Below are 27,576 nucleotides of genomic sequence, written 5' to 3'. Positions count from 1 at the left end.
TGCAGTCACGCTGCCAGAGGAAGTGGTGGAGGCTGGTACAGTTACAATATATAAAAGGCATCTGAATGGGTATATGAGTAGGAAGGGTATATGAGTAGGAAGGGCTTAGAGGGATATGGGCCAAATGCTGGCAAAATGGGACTAGATTAATTTAGGATATCTGGTAGGCATGGACGAGTTGGACAGAAGAGTCTGTTTTCATGCTGTACATCTCTATGACACTACGATCTTCTGATACTGAATAAAGATCCAGCATTTTTGAAAAAAACAGAAAGATAGATCCAAATGTCCCCAGCAGCGACCACACCTTCAGCGGGACTGGCCATGGGGGAACCTACCTGCTACAGATAGGCGCGAACAAACTGCAATCAATAATACAACCTTCTGACAATCTTCATTTGCAACAGAGCCATCACCCATCGTAAAGTTCTACCTCACATGGCATATAATAGTGTGATTGCTTTGTACAGGGTGTGTACATACAAACAAATCCATATTGGTTCATTTTCCAACAAAAGGACAAGGAATGATGTCCCTTCTCCAGGCATTTCACACTATAACAGGGAAGCTAGGGGAGTGATTGCTGGGCCTCTTGCTGAGATACTTGTATCATTGATAGTCACAGGCAAGGTGCCAGAACATTGGAGGTTGGCTAATGTGGTGCCACTGTTTAAGAAGGGTGGTAAGGACAAGCCAGGGAACTACAGACCAGTGAGTCTGATTTCGGTAGTGGGCTAGTTGTTGGAGATAATCCTGAGGGACAGTATTTACATGTATTTGGAAAGGCAAGGACTATTAGGGATAGTCAGCATGGCTTTGTGCGTGGGAAATCATGTCTCACAAACTTGATTAAGTTTTTTCAGGAAGTAACAAAGAGGATTGATGAGGGCAGAGCAGTAGATGTGATCTATATGGACTTCAGTAAGGCATTCAACAAGGTTCCCCATGGGAGACTGGTTAGCAAGGTTAGATCTCATGGAATACAGGGAGAACTAGCCATTTGGATACAGAACTGGCTCAAAGGTAAAAGACAGAGGGTGTTTGTGGAGGGTTGTTTTTCAGACTGGAGGCCTGTGACCAGTGGATTGCCACAAGGATCGGTGCTGGGTCCACTACTTTTCATAATTTATATAAATGACTTGGATGTGAACATAGCGGGTCTGGTTAGTAAGTTTGCAGATGACACTAAAATTGGAGATATAGTGGACAGTGAAGAAGGTTACCTCAGAGGACAATGGGATCTTGATCAGATGGGCTGAGGAGTGGCAGGTGGATTCCAATTTAGATAAATGTGAGGTGCTGAAGTTTAAAAAGACAAATCAAAGCAGAGCACTTAATGGTAAGGTCCTGGGGAGTGTTGACGAATAAAGAGACCTTGGGGTGCTAGTTCACAGAAGTTGAGTTGCAGGTTGACAGGGTGATGAAGGCAGCATTTGGTCTTGCCTTTATTGGTCAGAACATTGAGTACAGGAGTTGGGAGGTCATGTTGCGGCTGTACAGGACATTGGTTAGGCCACTGTTGGAATACTGCATGCAATTCTGGTCTCCTTCCTATAGGAAGGATGTTATGAAACTTGAAAGGGTTCAGAAAAGATTTACAAGGATGTTGCCAGGATTGGAGGGTTTGGTCTAAAGAGAGATGTTGAATAGACTGGGGCTGTTTTCCCTGGACCCTCAGAGGTTGAGGGGTGATGTTATAGAGGTTTATAAAGTCACAAGGTGCATGGAGAGGGTAAATACAATGTCTTTTCCCCAGGGTGGGATATAACCCTTGTTACATTGGAGCCAGTCTCGGTACCAGAAACCTGCTGTCAGTGCTACATTCCCCTGAGGGTCCATCACCCACTACATTTTCCAAAACAGCACACTTGTTTGAGATGGGGGTAGCCACAGGAGACTCCTGCACTATCTGCATATCTCTCCTACCTTTCCTGGCTGTAACCCATCTAACTGACTGTACCTACAGTTTATCTCTCTTCCTGAAACTGCCATTCATTACACTCTCCCCCAGCTCCTGTCAATTCCTCATTGCCTCTGCCACTCCAGCTGATCCATGCCATCCAATAGGATCTGCAACCAAACACACTTCCTGCAGAGGGAAAAAGGAGGATTGCAGATGCTGGAGCTCAGAGTCAAGAGTGTGGTGCTAGAAAAGCACAGCCGGTCAGGCAGCATCGAGGAGCAGGAGAATCGACGTTTCAGGCATAAGCCCTTCATCAGGAATGAGGCTTGTGGGTCAGGGCTGAGGGATAAATGGGAGGGGGGTGGGGTTGGGGAGAAGGTAGCTGAGAAAGTGATAGGTCGATGAAGGTGAGGGAGAAGGTGATAGGTCAGGGGGGTGGGGGAGTGATGGATAGGTCTGGAAGGTGGTGCCGAGTTGGAGGCTTGGGACTGGGATAATGTAGGGGGAAGAGGAAATGAGGAAGCTGTTGAAATCCACATTTATCCCATGTGGTTGCAGAATCCCAAGGCAGAATAGACGACATTGGTAGACGTGCAGGTGAATTTCTGATGGACGTGGAAGGATCCCTTGGGGCCTTGGGCAGAGGTGAGGGGAGTGATGTGGGCGAAGGTTTTGCACTTCCTGTGGTGGCAGGGAAAGGTGCCAGGAGTGGGGTGTGGGCTGGTGGGGGGTGTGGACCTGACGAGGGAGTCGCAGAAGGAATGGTCTTTTTGGAACGCTCATAGGGGTGGGGAGGGAAATTCATCACTGGTGGTGGGGTCCGTTTGGTGGCAGAAGATGATGTGTTGTATGTGGAGGTCGGTGGGAGGATGCATCTACTGCATCCGTTGCACTTGGTGTGGTCTCCTCTACATCGGGGAGACAGGACGCCTTCACGCGGATCTTTTCAGAGAACATCTCTGGAACACCTGCACTCACCAACCCCACCGCCCCATGGCTGAACAGTTCAACCCCCCCTCCCACTCAGTCAAGGACATGTAGATCCTGGGCCATCTCCACCGTCAAACCATTACCACCCGATGCCTGGAGGAGGAACGCCTCATATTCTGCCTTGGGATCCTGCAACCACATGGGATAAATGTGGATTTCAACAGCTTCCTCATTTCCCCTCCCTCCAGATTATCCCAGTCCCAAGCCTCCAACTCAGCACCACTTTCCAGACCTGTCCATCACTCCCCCCGACCTATCACCGTCTCCCTCATCTTCACCGACCTATCACTTTCTCAGCTACCTTCCCCCCCAACCCCACCCCCCCTCCTATTTATCTCTCAGCCCTGACCCACAAGCCTCATTCCTGATGAAGGGCTCACGCCCAAAACATCGATGCTCCTGCTCCTCGGATGCTGCCTGACCAGCTGTGCTTTTCCAGCACCACACTCTCGACACTTCCTGCACACATAATCATCATAACATGGAAAGTCTCCCTAATCTCCCACATCTAACAGGAAGAACACATCACTCTATCTTTGCACCTTAATCATCTACAGATCCAGAAAATAGCCCAGTCTTACTGCTCCAAGCTAACTTAGTACCTAAGCTTTTATTTTTTTAAAGTTTAATCAAGAGGCAGATCTCAATAAAAACCAATACTCAAAAAGAAACACCCCATCCTACTCATTGTTGCAGATTAACAGAAAAAACCCAGTAAGCTTAGATTTTAAAACCACCCACTTAGCTGCTCATGTGCTGTGAGCTTCCTCAAGGACAGCTGTGAATTTTACTGTTTGTTTATTTTTCTTTTATGAACTTTCATGTCCAGAGATACTTGAAATCAAACAGCAGTGACAATTAGCCATGCAGATTCACTGCTGAGTCAGCAGGCAGTGCGAGTTTATTTCTCAAGTTTGTTTCACTTCCCAAGAGGTCACGGCCTTTATCTGCCTTTTCCCTTTTTAAAGGGCCGTTGTTTTGATAGTTTTTCTCCCCCCTTCAAAGTTCCAAAACAATTCAACAGCTCACAAAACAGCAATTACTGCTTCTGGAATTCGAGGAAATCAGCTCCAACACCGAAAATATTTCAAAAAAAAAAGGAGCAGCTCTTACAGCCACAAGTTTTCCTGCCCTCCATCTTGGATTACCCATATTAAAAAGGCATCTGGACAGGTACACAAATAGGAAGGGTTTAGAGGGATATGGGCAAATGGGGTTTGGTTAATTTGGGATATCTGGTTAGCATGGATGGGTTGGGTTGAAGGGTCTGTTTCCATGCTGTACTCTATGGTTCACCTGAGAATTGTAGACGTTTGTGTCCATATGGGCCCCAGAGGAACAGTAAATGTGAGGAGACACCACCAGAGGGCAGTGCTACCTGCAACAAGGAGAACGTGCTTAATACAATCCAGCGACCAAAAGATCCCAGGCCAATATTAGGGAGTAGGTCACCTCAGAGCTCCGAGTATTTAAACTGGAATCTTACTGCCAAACGGACAATGCCACGAGAAGCTCCTCATCCCTCTAGAAACTCAGTCTGCAACAGGGTGTATTTTCTAGTAACTAAACAGATGCCTCCCATTACTCAGGTTCAACAGACCTTGTTTGTACACACACACACACATTACTCTGTGTGTGTGTGTAAGTTTGGATCATGGCGTGAAACATTAAACAGCTGCCTTTCGCACATTGACCTCACTGAAAACAACAATCAGTCATGGAATATAAGTGGTGGAGAATTCACCATCACCCACACTTATCATTGCTCCCAGTAACTTGTCAGAGGCTGATAGAACTGCCTCAGTCTGGAGCTCTGGAATCCCTCCCTCAAAGTCATTCCCTAAAACATCCCTTTTAGATCATGTAGAGGGACAGTAAATACGTAATTGGTCACTGCTGCTCTCAAACAAGACAGGAAATCAGTCGGGCTGGAGGAGGGTCTTAACTGCTTTGAGAATCCAAAGTCGACAGGCAGGAGGCTGGAAGAACACAGCAAGACAGGCAGCATCAGGGGGGCAGATGTCGATGTTTCGGGTATAACCCTTCTTCAGAATACAAACTGCACCCACCTCCCCCATTCCACAATCAAAAGGCCATCTCAGTGGTCCCAGATAACCAACAGGACTTTGGGTAACGGGTACTTTAGGGGCCCTGACAGTGAGATAACCACAGGCCAACACCATTCACCAGCGTCAGGAGGACAGGAAATTCCGAGCTCACTGCCGGGGACACCGACTCACTGTCTCCCAGTTTCATGCGCCTTCCTCCTCAGGTCAGACTCAAGAATAGCAAATATTATTCAGTCTATAGAAGCAGAGGGTGTGATCGCTTGGCAAGTTCATGTGAGTTAGCTATGTTGCAATGGAGGCAGCATTACATCCTCTTCAAGCTCCTGGGAAATTGCCAGAAAAGGTGCAGGGTGGGGCAGCGAATGCATGAATCAGGAGAGTATGGAGTATAAATTTTGAGCTGATTGAATAATGAGCAGGTTGTGAGTGAACTGAACAAATGCTGCACAGACTGTGTGAGAACTGCGTGATAGCACCTCACTTCCAGCAGCAGTCGCATCTTCAGCCCCACAGGCTGCACAAAACCATCAATTACCCAATCGCCACATCCAATAAAGGGAGAGCTGAGGCAATTTGGAAAAAAACCCATGGCTGTCCACAAGATTTCGGGAAGTCACGACTCACCTATACAAAAATCCCCTGCTCGAAATTTACTGGGCTTTCAATAACTGTTAATCTAATTCACATCAGCACAGTACCACATCACAAACCATGTCAGATGTCTAAGGTAGGTTTTACATAGTGTGGAACGCTTTTCCACCAGGGGTAGTAGAGTCAGATACATTAGGGACATTTAAGCGACTCTTGGAATAGGCACATAGAAGATGTAGGTTAGTCTGATCTTAAGAGTAGAGGTAAAAGGTCGGCACAACATCGAGGGCCGAAGGGCCTGTACTGTGCTGTACTGTTCGATGTCACAGCCCTTTAGTAGAGGGGAGCCCCTTCCTTACACTGACCATAGCATCTGGACTGATAGGGGCAGAGACCAGAGGTAGAAGACATAATACTGATCCTGCCCATGGGCACCCCATTACTAACAACACTGGCTCCTGCTCGATTTACAAGACATCACCCTCTCAGTGTAAGGGAGAACGCTTGCTTTTGGAAATCAGAAGGACATTGCCGTGTGCAGAGGCAGTCTAACCTTTATCAGTCTCTAATGTGAAACTCAGCACTCATCATTACCTCTATACCTTTGGAACAGGAGGAAGGAGGTCGGTGTTGGGGTGGACGATCTCTTGGTGATTAAATTCACATCACCGTGAACACTGAGGCACTGTTGCTATCCTGAAGCCTGCTTTGCCACCTCCAACGACGATGCTCCTGTTCCCAGCTGCTATCAGAACAACTCAATTGAGTTAGTGCACAGTATGAGGTCACCACATGGAATCAAAAACATTCACCCCCTGAGTCTGACAAGTTTCTTTCCTTGCATCATTTAATGATGGGTGAGAATAATCATTGCTGCACACGGAGATTCCATTGATTATATCTGTATTCCGGGTTTTGCATAGGGTGAGCATTTACAAAACCTCTAAGTCCTATCTGACCATTAACTGCACCTTCAGGCAGTGGTATAAAATCATAATATGTAGACACGCACACACATGTACAAACAATATCTTGGTCAAACCACACTCCCCACTGTAAAGTCAGTCCAATGACAGTATACAGCAGCTCCAGGACACCAGTCAGTGCGGAGGCAGGGCTGAGGAAGGCCTGGTGACCAGTCTCCATGGTGAAATGACGGCACGTTATTCCAGCTGAACAGTTCCTCCCGCTGCCTCGAGAGCGGCCTTCAGTTTCTCTGCTTCCTCCTTCCCGACGTTAGCCTTCACCTCTCGAGGAAGAGACTCCACCAGTTTCTTCGCCTGGCAATAAGCAGACAGAAGGTTAACTGCAAAACAGGGGGAACCCTCTGGACCCAGTGACACACAGTACAGCAGGTACAGAGACCCTCTCCCCAACCAACCCCCACATTCCCCCCCAGCTCTCAGACAGCAAGGGAAAGGGGGAGACAGCAATGGCAGCAAGGATTCGGATTTCCACTGTCCCACAACCACCACAACGCTTCAACCAAGGGAAGAGCACAGGGGGCGCGGTGGCTCAGTGGTTAGCACTGCTGTCTCACAGCTGTAGATCTCTATGCCTATGTGCAGGTTAGGTGAATTGACCATGCTAAATTGCCCGTGGTGTTCAGGGATGTGTAGAGTAGGTGGGCTAGCCATGGGAAATACAGGGTAGGGGGATGGGTCCGGGTGCAGTGCTCCTCAGAGGGTTGGTGTGGACCAGTTGGGCCAAATGGCCTGCTTCCACATTGTTGGGATTCTATGAAATCCAACTCAAAACTGGCCACTTTTTGCATCAGTTGTTAAGGGGTAAAATTTTTTTAAAAAATCACAATGTACCTACATCAATGTAACCAAGCACTGCATTGGTTTCATATCAGTTACTGCTTTTATAACCAGTACAAAACCCTGCTCCATCCCATACTCAAGTGACCTGTGGTCCGAGAGCGGGCATGACCTTGGGATCAAGGGTGCCAGGTCTCAGGCGCTGGCCATCGAGCCCGTTCCAATGGGATCACTCATTCCAACTCACCTGCACCAGGTTGAGGCCAGGGATACAGTTCTTGACTTCCTTAATGAGCTTCACTTTCTCTGCTGCTTTGAACTCCGTCAGTTTCACGGTGAAAAGTGATTTCTCCTTCTTTACCTGGGCAGCCTCTTCGTCTGCCTGCTGGACATAAGAACGCCAGAGAAAATGAGAGCGGGAAGAGAGAGAGCGAGCAAAGAGCTCAGGTAACATGTCGCGTTTAAAGAAATAAGGTAATGTCACTGTGGATCTACCAGACTGTAGGCTGCACTCTCACGAGAGAGAGAGAGAAAGAGAGACAAGAGCGTTGGAGGCTGGGGGGTGACCGTACAGAGATTTACAAAATTATGAGGGGCATGGATAAGGTAAATAGACAAAGTATTTTCCCTGGAGGGCATAGGTTTAGGGTGAGAGAGGAAAGATATAAAAGAGACCTAAGGGCAACTTTTTCACACAGAGGGTGGTATGTGTATGGGATGAGCTGCCAGAGGATGAGGAGGAGGCTGGTACAATTGCAACATTTAAAAGGCATTTGGATGGGTATATGAATAGGAAGGGTTTGGAGGGATATGGGCTGGGCGCTGGGAGGTGGGACTAGATTGGGTTGGGATAGATGGTCGGCATGGACGGGTTGGAGTGAAGCGTCTGTTTCCATGCTGTACATCTCTATGATTCTGTGGTTCAGCCTGAGGGTCAGCACGCCTCAGGTGAGGGGAGAGCTTGAGAAGGAGACACCTTCACGGTGGGGGAATTGAACCCCCACTGCTGGCATCACCTTGCATCGCAAACCAGCCATCCAGCCAACTGAGCTAACCAACTCCATGTCTATGTACAGTATTGCAGGATTGTCACAGCTGGTGTTATTGCTCACTGTTAAACTTTGGATTTAATGCCCGTACCAGAGGAAAGTGCAGGGTTTCATATTAGAATCCAGAACTCCAACAAAACAGCCGGCCAATTCCCAATTCACTGTATGAACTGTGTCCACGCTCTATCACACAGAAAGCCTCCTGGTCAGCTGCTGAATGCAATGTCAACCGAACACCGTCAGTTCTGATAAAATGCGATTGTTCAGTTCTCATGCAATCTCGTGTTGCAAGGGAATCGCACAACAGCAACACCATTTAAACTAACGAGGCTGGAATGGCGTTAGAGTCAACACACGGTTTAAAAGTTTGCACTTTAGAAACAGTGCCCCCAGTTCGTCGATCGCGCTACAGCAACAATAGGCAACAGCGCGTTATAGCAGAATGAATCAAAACTAATTATATATTAGTTAACTGGGCATTTCTAGTGAGTAGTGAATATAACTAGGACTAGATCTAGCGATTACAGCACAGAACTAACAGGAGGTAACACTTTCCTGGATAACTGTACTATTGACCTGGTCCTTTCCCTCAGGCCAGCAGCTGCGTGCTCTCTGAGCCTGGTGAGAGAAGACCTGGATCCTCAGAGTACAGTTTCCACCTTAGACACATTTTCTGCAAAAAAAAACCCTGCTTTTTAAAAATTCACTCTTGGGAACCTAGGCATTGCCAATGGCCAGCATTTCTTGCCCATTCCTAGTCGAGATTCCTAGCCTCTGATCTGGTCTTGTAGCCACAGGATTTACAATGATACAGTGAATGCTGGAGAAACTCAGCAGGTCTGGCAGCATCCTGAAATGTCTTTTCTCTCTCTACAAATGCTGCCAGACCTGCTGAGTTTCTCCAACTATTCCTGCATTTGTTTCAAATTTCCAGCAACTGCAGTATTTTGCTTTCATTTGTACAGCTAGTCGAACTCAGTTACTGGATGCAGTAACCCCCAAGATCTGATTGTGGGAGATACAGTGGTGGTGACGCCATTAAATGTCAAGGAGTAATGGTTATGGTCATCACCTAACAATTGTGTGGTGTGACTGATAGTTGTCACTTTTCAACCCAACCCTGGACATTGTCCAGATCGTGTTGCAATTGAACATTTATTGCTTTAGTATGCAAGGAGTTGTGAATGGTGATAAGCATTGTTCAATCATCCGCAAACATTCCCCACATCTGATCTTATGATGGAGGCAAAGTCATTGACGAAGCAGCTGAAGATGGTTGGGCCTAGGACACTACCCTGAGGAACTCCTGCAGAGATGTCCTGGAGCTGAGATGACTGACCTCCAACAGCCATAACCATCTTCCCACGTGCCAGGTATGACTCCAATCACCAGAGTTTGCCCCCCACTGCCCATTGATTCCAGTTCTGCCAGGGCTCCTTGATGCCACATTTGGTCAAATCTGGCCTTGATGCCAAGGGCTGTCCCTCTCCCCTCTGGATTTCAGCTCTTTTGCCCATGCTTGAACCAAGGCTGTAATGGGGTCAGGAGCTGAGTGGCCCTGCCAGAACCCAAACTGGCCGTTACTGAGCAGGTGCCACTTCAAAGCGCTGTTGATGAGACCTTCCATCACTTTACTGATGATTGAGAGCAGATTGATTGGGCGGTAATTGGCTGGGTTGGACTTGTGTCCTGCTTTGTGTGTACAGGACATACCTGGGCAATTTTCCACATTGTCAGGTTGGTGCCAGTGTTGTAACTGCACTGGAACAACTTGGCCAAGGGAACAGCACGTTCTGGAGCACAAGTCTTCAGTACTATTGCCGGAATGTTGTCAGGGCCCGTAGCCTTTGCAGTATCCAATGCCTCCAGCCGTTTCTTGATATCACGTGGAGTGAATCGAACTGGCTAGACACTGGTATCTGCGATTCCTGGGACCACTGGAGGAGGACGTGACGGATCATCCAGTCAGCACTTCTGACTGAAGTTTGCTGCAAATGCTTTAGCCTTATCTTTGGTACTGATGGGCTGGGCTCTTCCATCATTGAGGAAGGGGATATTGGTGGAGCCTCTTGCTCCTTGAGCGAATTGTAGTCTACTGCCATTTATGACTGGATGTGGCAGGACTGCAGAGCTTAGATCCATTGGTTGTGGGATCGCGTAGCTCTGTCTGTCGCAAGAACTTTCAAAAGCTGATTGGGAGCAGATGTTCGCAGGTAGAGGGACGGCTGGAAATGGGAAGCCTTCAGAAATGAGATAACGAGAATCCAGAGAAAGTATATTCCTGTCAGGGTGAAAGGGAAGGCTGGTAGGTACAGGGAATACTGGATGACTAAAGAAATTGAGGGTTTGGTTAAGAGAAAGAAGAAAGCATATGTAAGGTATAGACAGGATAGATCGAGTGAATCCTTAGAGTATAAAGGCAATAGGAGTATACTTAAGAGGGAAATCAGGAGGGCAAAACGGGGACATGAGATAGCTTTAGCAAATAGAATTTAGGAGAATCCAAAGGGTTTTTACAAATACATTAAGGACAAAAGGGTAACTAGGGAGAGAATAGGGCCCCTCAAAGATCAGCAAGGCAGCCTTTGTGTGGAGCCACAGAAAATGGGGGAGATACTAAACTAGTATTTTGTATCAGTATTTAGTGGAAAAAGATATGGAAGATATAGACTGTAGGGAAATAGAGCTGAAAAATGTGTTGCTGGAAAAGCGCAGGTGGTCAGGCAGCATCCAAGGAGTAGGAGAATTGACGTTTTGGGCATAAGCCCTTCTTCAGGCTTATGCCCGAAACATCGATTCTCCTGCTCCTTGGATGCTGTCTGACCTGCCGCGCTTTTCCAGCAACACATTTTCAGCCCCGATCTCCAGCATCTGCAGTCCTCACTTTCTCCTGGAGGGAAATAGATGGTGACACCTTGCAAAATGTCCACACTACAGAGGAGGAAGTGCTGGATGTTTGAAATGCATAAAAGGTGGATAAATCCCCAGGACCTAATCAGGTGTACCCTAGAACTCTGTGGGAAGCTAGAGAAGTGATTGCTGGGCCTCTTGCTGAGATATTTGTATCATCAATAGTCACAGGTGAGGTGCTGGAAGACTGGAGGTTGGCAAACGTGGTGCCACTGTTTAAGAAGGGTGGTAAGGACAAGCCAGGGAACTATGGACGAGTAAACCTGACCTCAGTGGTGGGCAAGTTGTTGGAGGGAATCCTGAGGGACAGGATGTACATGTATTTGGAAAGGCAAGGACTGATTAGGGACAGTCAACATGGCTTTGTGCGTGGGAAATCATGTCTCACAAACTTGATTGAGTTCTTTGAAGTAACAAGGAGGATTGATGAGGGCAGAGTGGTAGACGTGATCTATATGGACTTCAGTAAGGTGTTCGACAAGGTTCCCCATGGGAGACTGGTTAGCAAGGTTAGATCTCATGGAATACAGGGAGAACTAGCCATTTGGATACAGAACTGGCTCAAAGGTAGAAGACAGAGGGTGGTGGTGGAGGGTTGTTTTTCAGACTGGAGGCCTGTGACCAGTGGAGTGCCATAAGGATCAGTGCTAGATCCTCTACTTTTTGTCATTTACATAAATGATTTGGATGTGAGCACAAGAGGTAGTTAGTAAGTTTGCAGATGTCACCAAAATTGGAGGTGTAGTGGACAGTGAAGAGGGTTACCTCAGATTACAACAGGATCTTGATCAGATGCGCCATTGGGCTGAGAAGTAGCAGATGGAGTTTAATTTAGATAATTGTAAAGTGCTGCATTTTGGGAAAGCAAATCTTAGCAGGACTTATACACTTAATGGTAAGGTCCTTGGGAGTGTTGCTGAACAAAGAGACCTTGGAGTGCAGGTTCATAGCTCCTTGAAAGTGGAGTCGCAGGTAGATAGGATAGTGAAGGCAGCGTTTGGTATGCTTTCCTTTATTGGTCAGAGTATTGAGTACAGGAGTTAGGTGGTCATGTAGTGGCTGTACAGGACATTGGTTAGGTCCCTTTTGGAATATTGCGTGCAATTCTGGTCTCCTTCCTATCGGAAAGATGTTGTGAAACTTGAAAGGGTTCAGAAAAGATTTACAAGGATGTTGCCAAGGTTGAAGGATATGAGCTATAGAGGGAGGCTGAATAGGCTGGGGCTGTTTTCCCTGGAGCATTGGAGGCTGAGGGGTGACCTTATAGAGGTTTACAAAATTATGAGGGACATGGATAGGATAAATAGACAAAGTCTTTTCTCTGTGGTCAGGGAGTCCAGAACTAGAGGGCATAGGTTTAGGGTGAGAGGGGAAAGATATAAAAGAGACCTAAGGGGCAACTTTTCACACAGAGGGTGGTACGCGTATGGAATGAGCTGCCAGAGGATGTGGTGGAGGCTGGTACAATTGCAACATTTAAAAAGGCTTTTGGATGGGTATATGAATAGGAAGGGTTTGGAGGGATATGGGCCGGATCCTGGCAGGTGGGACTAGATTGGGTTGGGATATCTGCTCGGCATGGACAGGTGAGGGAGAGACAACACCATGCAGAAATTTCAAAAGGAGGACAGGAATTTTCTAATCCCCGATGGCCCAGGAGCACAGGCCGACGGGGTAGAGGAACAACCCCACAAGCAGCCACGCGTCAGGATGCAGCTCACGTTTCTAGAGGCTGGCTGTTTCCACATGGGAAGGGGGTCAGTGGGAGCTTTCCCTTAAACGGCTGTTACCTGGGAATCCGGCTGAGCGGCTGTTACCGGTCCCGCCATCGGCATCATTCCAATATCCTGAATTTTCAACGTTTTCTGTGAAAGGAGAGTATTAATTATAACACACAACCAATTCCATTCAATGTCCCCACAGGGAGAGCCAGGGGGGATAACACAGGGAATCTGTAATCCTGTATCTAGCTGCATGGAAACATTGATGTGAATGGTGATCTCCAACTCATGTACACCAGCTGGTTACACAGAGCTCACTGTATCAAGGACCCAATGGGAACCGCTTGTGTCCTCAATCAATCCACAAAGCACGCATACACACAAATCGTCACTTAGTTATCCTCAAAGACAATATGGTGACACCTATTCACATGTTGATTCCTCAGTAACTTCCTCCTGCCTCCTGCCTCTGGTCCTCAAGCAAGCTGCAAGTGTTCATGGGGGTGTAGGGGTGTGGGGCAGTGATTTCAAAGAATAAATCAGGAAACAGATTTGATTTCTGAGAGGACACGTTGATTTGTCACTCGGAATTTCACACTATCACAGCCTCCAACCGCAATGTGTTTACCGATCGTGGAAGCACCAAAATAAGTGACCAACAATAACCAACCTCTTGATTCACATTATTTGTCCCCAATACCCTGCCAGATTTCCTGCCATGAGATGGGGAGAAAACAGTGCAAGATAATTTGACAGGGGTCACATTATGATAGTAACTGCCTAAACCACAGTCTGACAGAGACTTGATGTTTGATCATCTCGGAACTGAAAACAAGGAACAGCTCAGGGCATCTTGAACCTTGGAATCATCCCAAATCACCCACAGCTTGTGTCGTACTGCTGTCACTGCTCATTCACCATTAGGTACGTGAACAGCCTCCTGTCTACTTACACACTCAGAGGCAGTGCCTAAAGAAAACTCCACAATCTCTATACCAGGGCTTCCCAAAGTTAGGGCCGGGACCCCAGGGACAGCTGGGTGCTGAGGCAGCAATGGCCACCATGGCGCACTTTCTCAACCTCCAAACTCGGTGCTCTCCCCCCGTGATAGGTTTCAAGCCTGGAATGGGGTCGCATTTGGATAACGTTTGGGAAACACCATCATGATGCATGTCTCTCGGATATTTAGTATAGCATAAGCACCTTTTCTCATAGAATCCCTACAGTGTAGAAACAGGCCCTTCGGCCAAATAAGTCCACGCCGACCCTCCAAAGAGTATGCCATTCCCCTACCCTATTACTCTAAGCTCCCCTGCCTAATGCACCTCACCATTGCATCTCTGAACACTTAGAAGGCCAATCAACCTAAACATCTTTGGGCTGTGGGAGGAAATCAGAGCACCCGGAGGAAGCCCACACAGTCACCCAAGGCTGGAATCGAACCTGGGTCCCTGGTGCTGGGAGGCAGCAGTGCTAACCCACTGAGCCACCGCGCTGCCTTAAATGGCAGTGTCCTCAACCTCTGAGCCAGGAGGCCTGAGCTCCAAGTCCCACCTGCCCCAGAAGTGTGTAGTAACATCTCTGAAAAGGTTGTTGATCTGCCATTAGCACTTCGCCACTGATGCCCAATAACGTCCAATTCCCTTTCTTCACAAGAGACAACTTCTAAAAATGACCACTTCTAAAATATTCAATGACTGCCCACTTGCACAGTCTTCTGAGGCAGAAAGCTGTCAGATCACACAGCCCTCACAGAAATACATTCCCTCGCTTCTGTCCTAAAAGGGTGAGCCCTAATTTTAGAAGTGTCCCCTAGCTTTGGACCAAACCTCAAGACAAAACAGCCTTTCTAAGCCCTCTCTGTCAAGACTGTTCAGGATCTTATAAATTTCAAATAAATCCCCTGAAGACTGGCGAGTGCAAACAAACCCAACCCCGAATGATCTTTCCTCAGGGCCACTGAGGCCAGAAGGTCCACCACCTGGTATACTAAAGCTCACCACAAACCGCAAGATAACTGGAATACCAGCCTGTGAGCTTTCCTATGCTGCATTGGACCATAAAGCACCACTCACTACCCACTGCAGCACTGATGTGGTTGTAGCCCCTCTCAAATAACAGTGCCACACTTTCCCTAGTCCTGCACTGGAGAGTCATCCTGCTCATGTGCTCCGGAGTGGGAGGAACCCACAACATTCTGACTCCGAGACAGAGCTGTGGTTCTCCCCAGGGCCGGGACTGGCAGTGGGAGATCTCCCAGTTTCTCTTGCCCCAGGATTGAGGAGCCAGCTGGTGGCAGGACTGCCTCCGAGCCCCTTGTCAACATCCCAGCCTGCTCTGCTCTTGTATCCACACAATGTTTTCAACCTCCAGACAAAAGGGAGATCCTCTCTGTAAACGTACCTTAAGCAGTTCATTTAAGTCAGCGATTTCCAGAAGGGTCAAGCTCGCGATTTCCTGTACCAGCTGCTTTATCTTTGGTGAGTATTCTTTGGGGGCGGTGTCGAGGGGTGGTGTTGCCAGGCTGTCATGATTGCAGGCACTGGTCCTCAGGGCACGTAGTGCACAGAATGTTCGCAACTCTCTCCTGTCAAAAGATCGGAAAGAGACATGGAATTCAAATGGAGATATCAGTGTACTGAGGCCTTAAGACATTAGCTGTTTCTTTGGAGCTGATCCCCGAGGAGTAATTTCCCCAAAATTTGTGTAAAAATGGCCAGGCCGTCAGCACCTGCGATTATCACACAGAGTAAAGTGGACAGCAAATTCACATGGAGCTTTGGGAAAACAGTGCAACGTGGAAACCTAGGAACAGTGGTCTGCACATACCCACTCTGCTGGAGTGAGGGCTATAGCTGTCTCCGACATACTCAGCGCTGAAATCACTGGTAATACACTTTGTGGTGTTTGTGAGTATATACCCACTAGTTCAACACTACACTGGCTGAAACGTAACAGTTGCAGCAAACGTCCCAGGCTGCTCTCTAATCAGAATGCGGTTGACCAGTCATGATTTTAATCTGAGGGTCACCGTGGCTCAGGGAAGGATACAGGCTGGGGAGGTAGGACCTTCATGGGACCTCAACTGAAGCGGGAATTGAACCCACACTGTTGACACCACTCTACCTCACAAACCAGCCATCCAGCCAACTGAGCTAACTAACAGTGGTGCAGTCAAGACGGAGGTTTCTTTTATATGAATGTATTTGCTGCCACAGTAATGGCAGAGGGTAAACTCACCACCCAAATAGTGTCAACTGTGAGACCTTGCATCCAAAAGAGAAAATGCTGGAAAATCTCAGCCGGTCTGGCAGCATCTATAAGGAGAGAAAAGAGCTGACATTTTGAGTCTAACTGACCCTTTGTCAAAGCTATGACTGCCTTTTCATGGGGTATGTGGAACATTTCTTGTTCCAGGCTTACCCAGGTCCCCTCCCACAACTGCTTTATCGGTACATTGATGACTATTTCGATGCGGCTTCATGCTCTCGTCCTGACCTGGAAAATTTCATAAATTTCGCTTCCAGTTTCCATCCCTCCATCACCTTCACCTGGTTCATCTCCGACACTTGCCTTCCTTTCCTTGACCTTTCTGTCTCCATTTCCGGCAATAGTCTATCCACTGATATCCGTTACTAGCCCACTGACTCCCACAGCTATCTGGGCTACAGCTCTTCTCACCCTACGTCCTGTAAGGACTCTATCCCTTTCTCTCAGCTCCTTCGCCTCTGCCGCAAAAAGAGCTTTGACAAAGGGTCAGTTAGACTCGAAACGTCAGCTCTTTTCTCTCCGTACAGATGTTGCCAGACCTGCTGAGATTCTCCAGCATTTTCTCTTTTGGTTTCAGATTCCAGCATCCGCAGTAATTTGCTTTTATCCAGTAAGACCTTGCATGTTCCGGGGGGGGGGTGAAAGGAGGGAGGAGGGTGAGGGGAGAAGAGAAGGGGGTGGGATGGACAGAGTAGAGGTGAGGGTGGGGGGGGTGAAGGAGGGAGGGATGGGGTGGGGGGAAAGAAGGAGGGAGGGATGGGGTGGGGGGAAAGAAGGAGGGAGGGATGGGGTGGGGGGAATGAAGGAGGGAGGGGGGTGGGGGATGAAGGAGGGAGGGGGGTGGGGGATGAAGGAGGGAGGGGGGTGGGGGATGAAGGAGGGAGGGGGGTGGGGGATGAAGGAGGGAGGGGGGTGGGGGATGAAGGAGGGAGGGGGGTGGGGGATGAAGGAGGGAGGGGGGTGGGGGATGAAGGAGGGAGGGGGGATGAAGGAGGGAGGGGGGTGAAGGAGGGAGGGGGGTGAAGGAGGGAGGGGGGTGAAGGAGGGAGGGGGGTGAAGGAGGGAGGGGGGTGAAGGAGGGAGGGGGGTGAAGGAGGGAGGGGGTGGGGGGGTGAAGGAGGGAGGGGGTGGGGGGGTGAAGGAGGGAGAGGGTGGGGGGGTGAAGGAGGGAGAGGGTGGGGGGGTGAAGGAGGGAGAGGGTGGGGGGGTGAAGGAGGGAGAGGGTGGGGGGGTGAAGGAGGGAGGGGGAGGGAGGGGGTGAGGGATGAAGGAGGGAGGGGGAGGGGGGTGAAGGAGGGAGGGGGAGGGGGAGGGGAGGGGGAGGGGGGGTGAAGGAGGGAGGGGGAGGGGGTGGGGAGGTGAAGGAGGGAGGGGGAGGGGGAGGGGGAGGGGGAGGGGGTGGGGGGGTGAAGGAGGGAGGGGGAGGGGGTGGGGGGTGAAGGAGGGAGGGGGAGGGGGTGGGGGGTGAAGGAGGGAGGGGGAGGGGGTGGGGGGGTGAAGGAGGGAGGGGGAGGGGGTGTGAAGGAGGGAGGGGGAGGGGGTGTGAAGGAGGGAGGGGGAGGGGGTGGGGGGGTGAAGGGGGGAGGGGGTGGGGGGGTGAAGGAGGGAGGGGGAGGGGGTGGGGGGGGGTGAAGGAGGGAGGGGGAGGGGGTGGGGGGGTGAAGGAGGGAGGGGGAGGGGTTGGGGGGGTGAAGGAGGGAGGGGGGTGAGGGAGGGGGTGGGGGGGGTGAGGGAGGGGGTGGGGGTGGTGAAGTCGGACACTGTCCCCGCGTCCCCAGCCCCTCTCCCCCTCCCATCCCCGGTCCTGTACCTGACTAGGCCCCAGGCTGTCCCGGTCCCTCTCCCCAGAGCCGCTAACATCTCCCCCCGCGGGCGGATGGTCACCTCCTCCCAGCTGCCGGCTCCCACATGGAGCAATGGCGGCGGCCAGAGGGGGTGGGGCACTGTCACCTCCAGGCCGTGACCTACCCAGCAGGCACCGCGCCGCCAGCATTCAATTCAACTTTATTGACACCCTGACCAATCACAGCCACCGCGCTGCCAGGATGCAATATAACTTTATTGACAAGAATCAGATCTGAATGCTACAAAGCATGAGACCTATTAATGCTGCAGGGAGGAGCCTCAGGGACATTAATGGGTCTCATGCCCTGCAGTATTACTGTCCTTGAAGTATCTCCCTACAGCATTTGTAGGTCTAATACTCTGCTTCATTAATGATACAGGGAGTATCTCAACGACATAACCCTTTAACGTCTTTAAGGGCTTTCCTCCAGAGCCCTGATGGACATGGTAAAAGATGCCAAGCTGCACGACGTCTTCAGCACCCCTGCAGACAGAGCACAGCGTAGATACACCTGGTCACGGGCAGACAGGTCTATCCGCTCAAGGATAGATTACCTGTTTGTGTCCCCAACGCTCTCGGTCAGATCCACCGACGTCGTCTTCTCTGACCACTGCCTCCTGCTGGCCGACTGTCACCTACAGGACGAGCAGCGGGCTGGTAAAGGAACGTGGAAGCTGAACACAAAGCTGTTGACCCTGGGAAACATTGAGGAGCTCAAGAGGGACTACGCAGGTTGGAGAACTGTGAAGCCCCTCTTTGAGTCCCCAGCGGACTGGTGGGAAACAGTAAAAGGGAACATCAAGAGGTTCTTCATCCTCAAAGGTATTCAGGAGGTGAGAGAGAGGCGGGGAAAACTGTCCCAGCTCCAGCAAAGTATGCAGAACGTGCTCCTGCTGCAGACATTGGGGGTCAATGTCATGGAGGACCTCAAGGAGGTGAAGGGTCAGCAAGCCTCGCTCTTTGCCTCGGAGACCTCCAGGATCCGCTCGGTTCAGCAGGACGAGACGTGCTCACGTTTCTTCTTTCAGAAGGTGCACAGAGAGCTCCGTGCTCAGCAGCCTGAAGGATGAAGATGGTTCGATAACGTCATCTCAGGCTGACGTCATGAGGATCAGCAAATCCTTCTATGCCAGTCTGTATGATACGAAGCCTACCGACAGCGCAGCCTCCCAATCGTTCCTGTCCTCTATCATGGAGGTCTTAGATGCCAAAACACGGCAGAGGCTGGACCAGCCGCTATCTCTGGCCGAGCTGACCAAGGCCCTCAGGTCCGTTGAAAAGAATAAAACTCCCGGAAGTGACGGCCTACCGGTCGAGCTCTATTCTGCTCTGTGGGACTTGATTGGCCAGGACCTGCTGGAGGTGTATGTCAGTATGCTTCAAGCAGGTACCATGAGCGAATCCATGAGGAAAGACATCATCACCCTCATCTACAAGCGGAAGGGGGAGAGGGAGGAACTCAGAAATTGGAGACCAATCTCACTGTTGAATGCGGATTACAAAATTCTGTCAAAGGTAATCGCCAACCGGGTCAGGTCTGCTCTGGGGTCGGTGATTCACCCTGACCAAACCTGTGCTGTGCCGGGCAGGAAGATCGCTGAGAGTCTCGCACTCCTCAGGGGTACGATCACCTACGTGCAGGACAGAGGGTTGGACACCTGCCTGATCAGCCTGGACCAGGAGAAAGCCTTTGACAGGATATCACACACGTATATGAGAGATGTTCTTTCCAAAATGGGCTTTGGGGAGGGAATCTGCAATTGGATCAGACTGCTCTACACCAACATTGTCAGTGCAGTCTCAATCAATGGGTGGGAATCAGATAGCTTCCCAGTGAGATCTGGAGTTAGGCAGGGCTTCCCTCTCTCTCCTGCCTTGTTTGTGTTCTGCATAGAGCCATTTGCCGAGTCCATCAGGAAGGATGTGAGCCTGAGAGGGGTGACTATCCCTGGCAGCGGGGGCCTGCAGGTCAAGACCTCCCTGTGCATGGATGACGTTGCCATTTTCTGCTAGGATCTGCTGTCCGTGCGCAGACTCATGTGCATATATGACCAGTTCAAACTGGCATGGGGGCCAAGGTAAAGCGAGGCAAGAGTGAGGCTATGCTCTTCGAGAACTGGGCCGACCAATCCTCGATCCCCTTCACCGTCAGGACCAACCACCTGAAGGTGCTGGGTATTTGGTTCGGGGGGGGGGGGGGCTGGAGCGTGCGCCAAGTCTTGGGAGGAGCGTATCAGCAAAGTGAGGCAGAAACTGGGCAGATGGAAGCTACGATCGCTCTCCATCGTGGGGAAAAACCTGGTCATCAGGTGTGAGGCACTGTCATTGCCTAGTCCCAGAAGCTGTGCCTCTGCAGTCACCCGGGCCATCTTCTAATTTATATGGAGATCAAAGATGGACCGGGTCCGAAGGGACTCGCTGTACAAAGATCTGGGCAACGGGGGAAAAAATACACCCAATGCCACACTCACCCTGATGGCCACCTTTGTGTGTGGTTGCATCAAGCTGTGCGTGGATCCTCGGTCCGCAAGCACCAAGTGTCACTACGTACTGAGGTTCTACCTGTCCCCGGTGTTGCGAAGGATGGGCCTGGCCTCGCTGCTGCGGAACGCTCCGAGTAGCTGGACCGTTCCGTATCACCTGTCCTTCGTGGAGAAGTTTATGAAGAAAAACATCTTTGACCATAAGTCCATCAGGAAGTGGTCAGCACGTAGTGTCCTTGAGACCCTTCGGGAAAAGGAGAGGGCGGATCCTATCGAGCGGTTCCCTGAGCAGACTGTCAAAGCCATTTGGCAGAATGCCTCATCGCCAGAACTTTCCAACAAACACCAAGACATGGCCTGGCTGGTGGTGAGAAGGGCTCTGCCTGTGAGATCCTTTATGCACGCCCAGACTCTCTGCCGCACCGCACGCTGCCCTCGAAGCGGCTGCGGGGGGGACGAGACTGTCACACACCTCCTTCTGGAATGTGCCTATGCAGAGGAAGTCTGGAGAGGAATGCAGTGGTGTTTGTCGAGGTTCGTCCCGAGCAGCTCCGTGACGCGGAACTTTGTGCTCCACGGCCTGTTCCCCGGGACGCACACCGAGACGATCATCAACTGTGCCTGGAGGATCATCAACTCGGTGAAGTCCGAAATCTGTTGCTCTTCCAGCTGAAGGAGTTGACCCTGACTGAGTGTTGCAGACTGGCACTTTCCAAGCTCCAGGACTTCGTGTTGAGGGACGCGCTGAAGCTTGGGGCAGCTGCCGCCAAGGCCCACGCAGTCATTTGGGCTCTGCTGACGCCTCAGCTAAATATGTAATGGTACAGACCTGTATATATGAATGATTACTCTGTCTCTGTATACCAAGAAATGGAATGTTTACGGATGTATGGCATGACCAATTGTACAGATCATCAAAATATTTTATGAATAAAGTATGTTTTTGAAATTAAAAAAAAGTCTTTAAGGGCTTTCCTGCAGCATTAATGGATTGATGCTCTCTCCCTGCAGCATTAATGCTGCAGGAAGTGCCCTCAGCATTTGGCTAAAACTCAAACTCATTTATGATACAGGCAGAAGTGGGTACTGCAGATGCTGGAAATCAAAGTCTAGATTAGAGTAGTGCTGGAAAAGCACAGGTCAGGCAGCATCCGAGCAGGAAAATCGAAGTTTCGGGAAAAAGCCCTTCATCAGATCATTTATGATATATCATGCAGTTTTTATTAGCATTTCAATACGAAAGGAAAAACTAAAGCTGGTGTCAGTATTGTAAAAGAGAGAATTTGAGGAATTAATAATGAAAAATGAAGAAATGGCAGAAGACTTTGAAAATTTCCCTAGTATAATTGAAAACACTCACTATTGTCAGGGGAAAAGTGCAAGCAAAACTATTGGCACTAAAGACTGGCAAAACCCCAGAATCAGATGCAGCATCTTAGTGTCTTACAAGAAGTGATGGAACAAACCAATATCTTTGTTGTAATCTTCCAAAATTCCTTAGATTCTAGGAAAATCCTAGAGCATTGCAAAATAGCAAGTCTTGCACTTTAATTTGGGAGAATAAACAAGGCTGAAAGCAAGAAACCAAAGGGCCAGTTAGCTTAAAGCCTGTCTTTGAAAGGTGCGGGCTGTTGCAACAGTATAATTAAATCACAATGCATCATGGCTTTGGAAAAGGGAAAGCATACGAAACGGATGTAGTAGTTTTATTGACCATGCAACATTCACAGTGGATCAAAGGGAACCAACAGATGTGTTGTACCTTCTGGAATCTTGAAGAAGGGCTTATGCCCGAAACGTCGATTCCCCTGCTCCTTAGATGCTGCCTGACCTGCTGCGCTTTTCCAGCAACACATTTTCCAACTCTGATCTCCAGCATCTGCAGTCCTCACTTTCTCCCAGGCTAAAACTAGAGTCATAGTTTAAGAATAAGGTGCTGCATTTTGGGAAAGCAAATCTTAGCAGATTTATTCACTGAAAGGGTTCAGAAAAGATCTACAAGGATGTTGCCAGGGTTGGAGTATTTGAGCTATAGGCAGAGGCTAAATAGGCTGGGGCTGTTCTCCCTGGAATGTCGAAGGCTGAGGGGTGACCTCATAGAGGTGTATAAAATCATGAGAGGCATGGTTAGGATAAATAGACAAAGTCTTTTTCCTGGGATGGGGGAGTCCAGAACTAGAGAGCATGGGTTTAAGGTGAGAAGGGAAAGATATAAAAGTGACCAAAGGGGCAACTTTTCACGCAGAGGGTGGTGTGTGTATGGAATGAGCTGCCAGAGAAAATGGTGGAGGCTGGTACAATTGCAACATTTAAAAGGCATCTGGATGGGTATATAAAAAGAAGGGTTTAGAGGGATATGGGCCAAGTGCTGGCAAATGGACTAGATTGGGTTGGGATATCTGGTCAGCATGGATGAGTTGGATAGAAGGTTCTGTTTCTGTGCTGTACATCTCTATGACTATAATTCTAAGAAGTCTCCCTTGTAAGGTAGATAAGGAGTACATTTCTTCTCTGGAATGCATTTTCTTAGAAAGTAGTAGAAATTGTGCCCTTAAAATTTATTCAATAACAATTTAGAATTTTTATTAAAAAAGAGCCCAACTTTCTGGGGTGAAGGGAACAAAATGGAGTCGAAAGAAAAACCAGACTAGCCATGATCTTACTGAATGGTGTTATAGGTTTGAAGGGCCAACGACACTGTTTCTCCTCCCAAGTTCTAGGTTATTAGGTACTGACCTTAAACAGATTGTTATTGCAAGAGGACAAACTTTACGACTAACATTCCTTTCCACAAACATGAGATTCAAAGTACAAATCCTGTTTTGGAACAGGTTCTTTCCCGATGGCTATATTGAAGGGTGGTAGCCAGAACACAGAAAAGCTATGAAAGCTTCATCAGAGGCACCTGTTGGTTTAAACTCTAGTCCGAAGTGCAGAATGTACAAGCTCTATGTGTTCTCCAAAGTGCATGCATGAGACTGCATGCTCAGTGGAATCAGGAATAATTAATGAAGTGAAAACTGGGAGAGGAAAGCATGAAAAAGATACAAAACTGTGGTTTCAAAAAGAAGTGGGCAGATAGTCAAATAGAATTTAAATTCTGTGCCTTGCAGCATTGTTCAAAATTTGTTCACCCCAGAGATGACTCTCTAGGTGTTTGGAGGTCACAGATCCCAGCACAGTAACTAACCAGTTGGTTCAATTGAAGTTTTGGCTCCACAGGAGTCTCCTCGATCCATCTTTATCTAACTCCATGAACCAAATGGCAGCTGCTCAGCAATTTCTGCTTAGCATGGGCTACATTTCAGAAGAACCTACATTCAGGAAAGATTATATTAAAAAAAGCTTGTTTTTCTTTTCTGTAAATTTTACAATAATCACAACTTGTTTCAAGCTTTCTAGTATGCATTGGTGCAATCTTAATTTTAAAACAGACTGAGACAAAGTTGGCCTTCCCGTTCATGCGGTGTTATAGTTGCAGCTAATCAACAGCATCCAGCTGTAGCACTGAGTCCCATTATTCTGACCTCACCCTCCATCTCACCTGTTGATCCTATTAGCCACCTTTCCGATATTTTTAATTGAGCTGTCAGACATATGACACAACTAGGGCAGGAAGGACTTGAACAGAGTCTGGCCCAGAGGTAGGGACACTATCACAAGGGAATGACGTCTGGTTTGATGGATGTGTCTTGCGGTGGGATGTCAACCAGAGAACCATGGAATTGTGGAAAAGCAGGAAGTGGCCATTCAGCCCATCAGGCCATTGCAGGTTCTGTGAAAGCCATCTGTTCCACTGCCCTTGCCCATAGATACACACAACTTTCTCTGATGGTGTTTAGCCTGATGTACTTGGCAAGAATGCCCTTCCATTACCATTTCAAGCAATACCTTCCAGATCATCACAACTCATGGTGTCTTAGTTCTCCATTAAAGCACACACCAAGTCCATGGAAGTGAATGACATGAAGAGGAAAAAACATTTATTAAATATGGTTTCAAAATCAGCTGAAACGGTGGAGAAAGCAGAACAGTGTTGTATTAAGGAAAAAGTACAGAAGAATAGAGACACATTCATTTATAGTATAACAGAACATGCGTGTTCAGCGTCTTACTGACACCAGGATAAAGATAGGATAAACCTGTACCCCTTTACCCAAGCCACAACAATGCAAATTATCCCACACAATATTATACTGCAAATGAATAGACAATTAAATTTAAACATGCAGTCCTATTTATGAAGATGAGCCTTTTTAAATTAGACATTTGTTTATGTTCTAATGAACACGCATATACAACTGAGAGTGACTACACTATATATATATAATCTGCTAGATGGATGATGGTTACCGGTTAAGGTCAACTATATTGAGTTCCATTATAGTGCACCAACAGTTCATGGAGGACAGTAACTTTCCACGGCAGAGTGCCTGTGACTCCAGCGTCTGAGAGCGGTGTGTAGTTGAGGTCAGCAAGCAGTTTATCTCCATATTGCAATGTCCACCTGTCACTTAAAACCAGAGGAACGGGTTCCTAATCAAAATGTGCAATCTGCACAGTTCAAGCTGGGCCTGTAGTACACTCAGACAACGGAGCTGCAGTTTAAAGTGTGCAATCAGAACCTTTGTTCTTATTAAAAATTAATTTGTACCAACTGTCATGGCGGCTCAGCCTTGTCCTTCAGCCACCACCCCCTACCCAACATTTTAAAACTTTTTCCACAAACTGAGGGAAAGGGGTAACCAATAACTGAGAAGTAAAGGCAGTTTCATACACAGAGCCTCCAGGAGGCTTCCCAATGTTTGTACACCTTTTAATTTTATTCAACGTACTAACATTTGAAGAAATAACCAAGAGGTTTGTAGTACAGGCCGTGCTATCCCTAAATGATTCCACTGGCTTTCTCTGAATTCCAGTCAGCAGCTCAGTGGTAAACTCATTGAGGCAGCTAACCCTCACTAGTTTAAACAAGAGTGTGACTTGTTTTACCAGGACAACAGATAACAGTTGACAGACAACAGCACTCAGCAAACAGGGATTTAAAAAAAGGGGGCTGGAGTGGGATACTGGGACCAGTTCCCACTGGATTCATGGAGCAAGAGTGGGGAGTGGCTTGTGTACCCATGTCCGGACACAAAAGCTGCAACTCAATCAGAGGTGACACCTACCCAGGGAGGGAGTCCCTCTGCTCAGTCACACCCAAGTCCCTACTTCCTCCCAGGTACACTCTCAGGCTTGTTAATCAAAAAGGTAACTCTTAGCTATCTGGTACTTCCCTCTCTGCTTAGTCTGACATCAGGCACAGAAAGCTAGGGAAGTCCATTTGCGAGCATTGCTGCAGTACACCGTGACTAGACAGTGGCAGAGGATAGAAATACAAAGTCATGCTCTGTTCTCTAATGATGAAGTTATTGTGTAGATGCCAGGTGAGAACTGTTGTGAGACACCCAGTCCCCCAACCTTGGAGTCTAATTGCCTGCTGAAACTCAGGTGAGAAGATGGAAAGTTGTGACTAGTGTTGCACCCAGTGTCCAATTATACTTTCCACCAAAGCCATTCCTGGGAGAAAAAAGGGCCTATGTTTAGACAGCGCCATTCATGGACTCAGGACACAGCCAAACAAGGTTTCCTGAAATTTAATCACAGCGTTAGTCTAGGAAAGGTAGCAGCCAATGTGCAAACAGTGAGCTCCCACACACAGCACAGAGACAACTGATCAGATCATCTGTTGCTGTAATGTCTGCTAGGGGATGAATACCAGCTAGGATACTGGAGAGAAGTCCCCTGCCCTTGTCTGAAATAGTCTTCTGGGATTGTTTCACGAGTATCTGAAAGTACAGACAGAGTCTCTATCTGATGTCTCCTGTGTCCCTAGATCTGCAAGAAGTGACAGAGTTTGTGGTGAGGGGACAGACGGGACCCACAGAGGCACATTTCAGCAGCTTCAAGAGGAAGGGGGAGGAAAGATTTTGTGCACGTGTGTTTGTGTTTGTGTGTGCACACTTGCACGTGTTGGGAGGCAGAGGGGGAGGAGAGACAGGAGAGGCAGCCTGTCACAGGAAGTTATCCCATCAGCTGATCAACAATATGGTTCAAAAGAGCTAAGAAAATTAAATAAGGAGGAAACATCCAAACACTTTCACTGTTCACATTACACATCTAACCGCTCGTATGGTCCAAGGCTCAAACGTAAAACAAGAGTGCACAGCCACTTTTGATTTAAAAAGTGACGGGTGAAGAAAAGAAAGAGAAAATCCCATCCAAACACCTGTCTACGCTCTCACAAAGCTCCTCATGGTTCAACATGCACAGTTAGCATCAACCCCCAGTTATGGCATTGCAACCACGAATATCCGACTTAAGTTTACTGCCTTGAAGATCATCTGTAGTGTCCTTTTCAACACTCTCTCACACGCGACCATTTGCACCAAGGTGGCACAGAGCGGAATTAGAGATTTCTGGTCAGTAGCCAAGTCCATGTGAGCCTTTCACAGAAGATCAGAACTTTAAGAAAGCCAGCGTGTATTTGAAATGTTAACCCAGCCAGTGGTAGCATACACTCCCAATTTTTTTCTTCACTCCCCTCCAATAATTGACTGGCAACGTGCACCTCCTGGTGCGAGGGTGACTGTCACCCCCCGCTCTCCTGGAGAGATGTTAGTCAAACGAGATGAGCTGTGCCTCTGAGCCAGCCTGCTGCTGCTGGATCTGTTGTTGTGGCTGCGGCGGCTGCTGCTGCTGCGGTGGTGCTCCTCCAGGGGGTGCCATCTGCAAATTAAGGGAACAGAAGAGTTAAAAACGTTGGTTGACAACAACTGCTCCCCATTTTGTGCTTCAGGCCTCTGGCTCGGTCCCTGGCCACCCTGACAGGAGCTGCAGAAAACCAGACAGAAACCGTTCCCATGAGTCAAAGGGGTTTCTCCCACCCTTTATTGCTCTTGAATTCTCAGTGCAGACGTGATTTTTTTCAGACTCAAC

The 27,576-nt window shown here is 48.5% G+C and overlaps 2 protein-coding genes across 4 annotated transcripts in view; both read right to left on the bottom strand.

Moving 5' to 3' along the window:
- Window positions 1–6,439: 6,439 nt before the first annotated feature.
- mrpl12 (mitochondrial ribosomal protein L12) lies at window positions 6,440–18,202 on the bottom strand. Of its 2 annotated transcripts, none has more exons than XM_088000720.1 (5): window positions 18,077–18,202; window positions 15,400–15,583; window positions 13,066–13,140; window positions 7,564–7,701; window positions 6,440–6,833 (listed from the first exon to the last, which is right to left on the bottom strand). In XM_088000720.1, exons 1-5 carry the CDS (start codon window positions 18,124–18,126, stop codon window positions 6,717–6,719), a joined length of 564 nt encoding a protein of 187 aa, XP_087856846.1. In that variant the 5' UTR covers window positions 18,127–18,202; the 3' UTR covers window positions 6,440–6,716. The 2 variants fall into 2 exon arrangements, with proteins under 2 accessions (XP_087856846.1, XP_043570945.2); XM_043715010.2 differs by having other exon boundaries at window positions 7,564–7,698.
- A 6,350-nt stretch (window positions 18,203–24,552) lies between these two features.
- Window positions 24,553–27,576, bottom strand: part of hgs (hepatocyte growth factor-regulated tyrosine kinase substrate) — a 55,279-nt gene continuing 52,255 nt past the window's right edge. For both annotated transcript variants that reach the window (XM_043714998.2, XM_043714999.2), the window contains exon 22: window positions 24,553–27,366. In XM_043714998.2, the coding sequence (XP_043570933.1) occupies window positions 27,256–27,366 (111 nt within the window). In that variant the 3' untranslated portion in view covers window positions 24,553–27,255. The remainder of the gene's footprint in view (window positions 27,367–27,576) is intronic.

This window comes from Chiloscyllium plagiosum, unplaced genomic scaffold (genome assembly GCF_037043375.1).
Source record: "Chiloscyllium plagiosum isolate Xiang-an unplaced genomic scaffold, Cpla_swu_hap1 HiC_scaffold_25, whole genome shotgun sequence".
Classification (NCBI taxonomy): Eukaryota; Metazoa; Chordata; class Chondrichthyes; order Orectolobiformes; family Hemiscylliidae; genus Chiloscyllium; species Chiloscyllium plagiosum.
Note: the sequence above shows the minus strand (reverse complement) of the source record. Positions and strands in the feature narration are given on the sequence as shown.

Bases quoted from the DNA above. Each gene is read 5' to 3' on its own strand.
- mrpl12 (XM_088000720.1), bottom strand. From the start codon at position 18,126: ATGTTAGCGGCTCTGGGGAGAGGGACCGGGACAGCCTGGGGCCTAGTC. The intron at 15,584-18,076 runs GTACAGGACCGG...ATCTTTTGACAG, and splicing joins ACAGCCTGGGGCCTAGTCAG to GAGAGAGTTGCGAACATTCT. The intron at 7,702-13,065 runs GTAACAGCCGTT...TCTTATGTCCAG, and splicing joins CCGCTCAGCCGGATTCCCAG to CAGGCAGACGAAGAGGCTGC.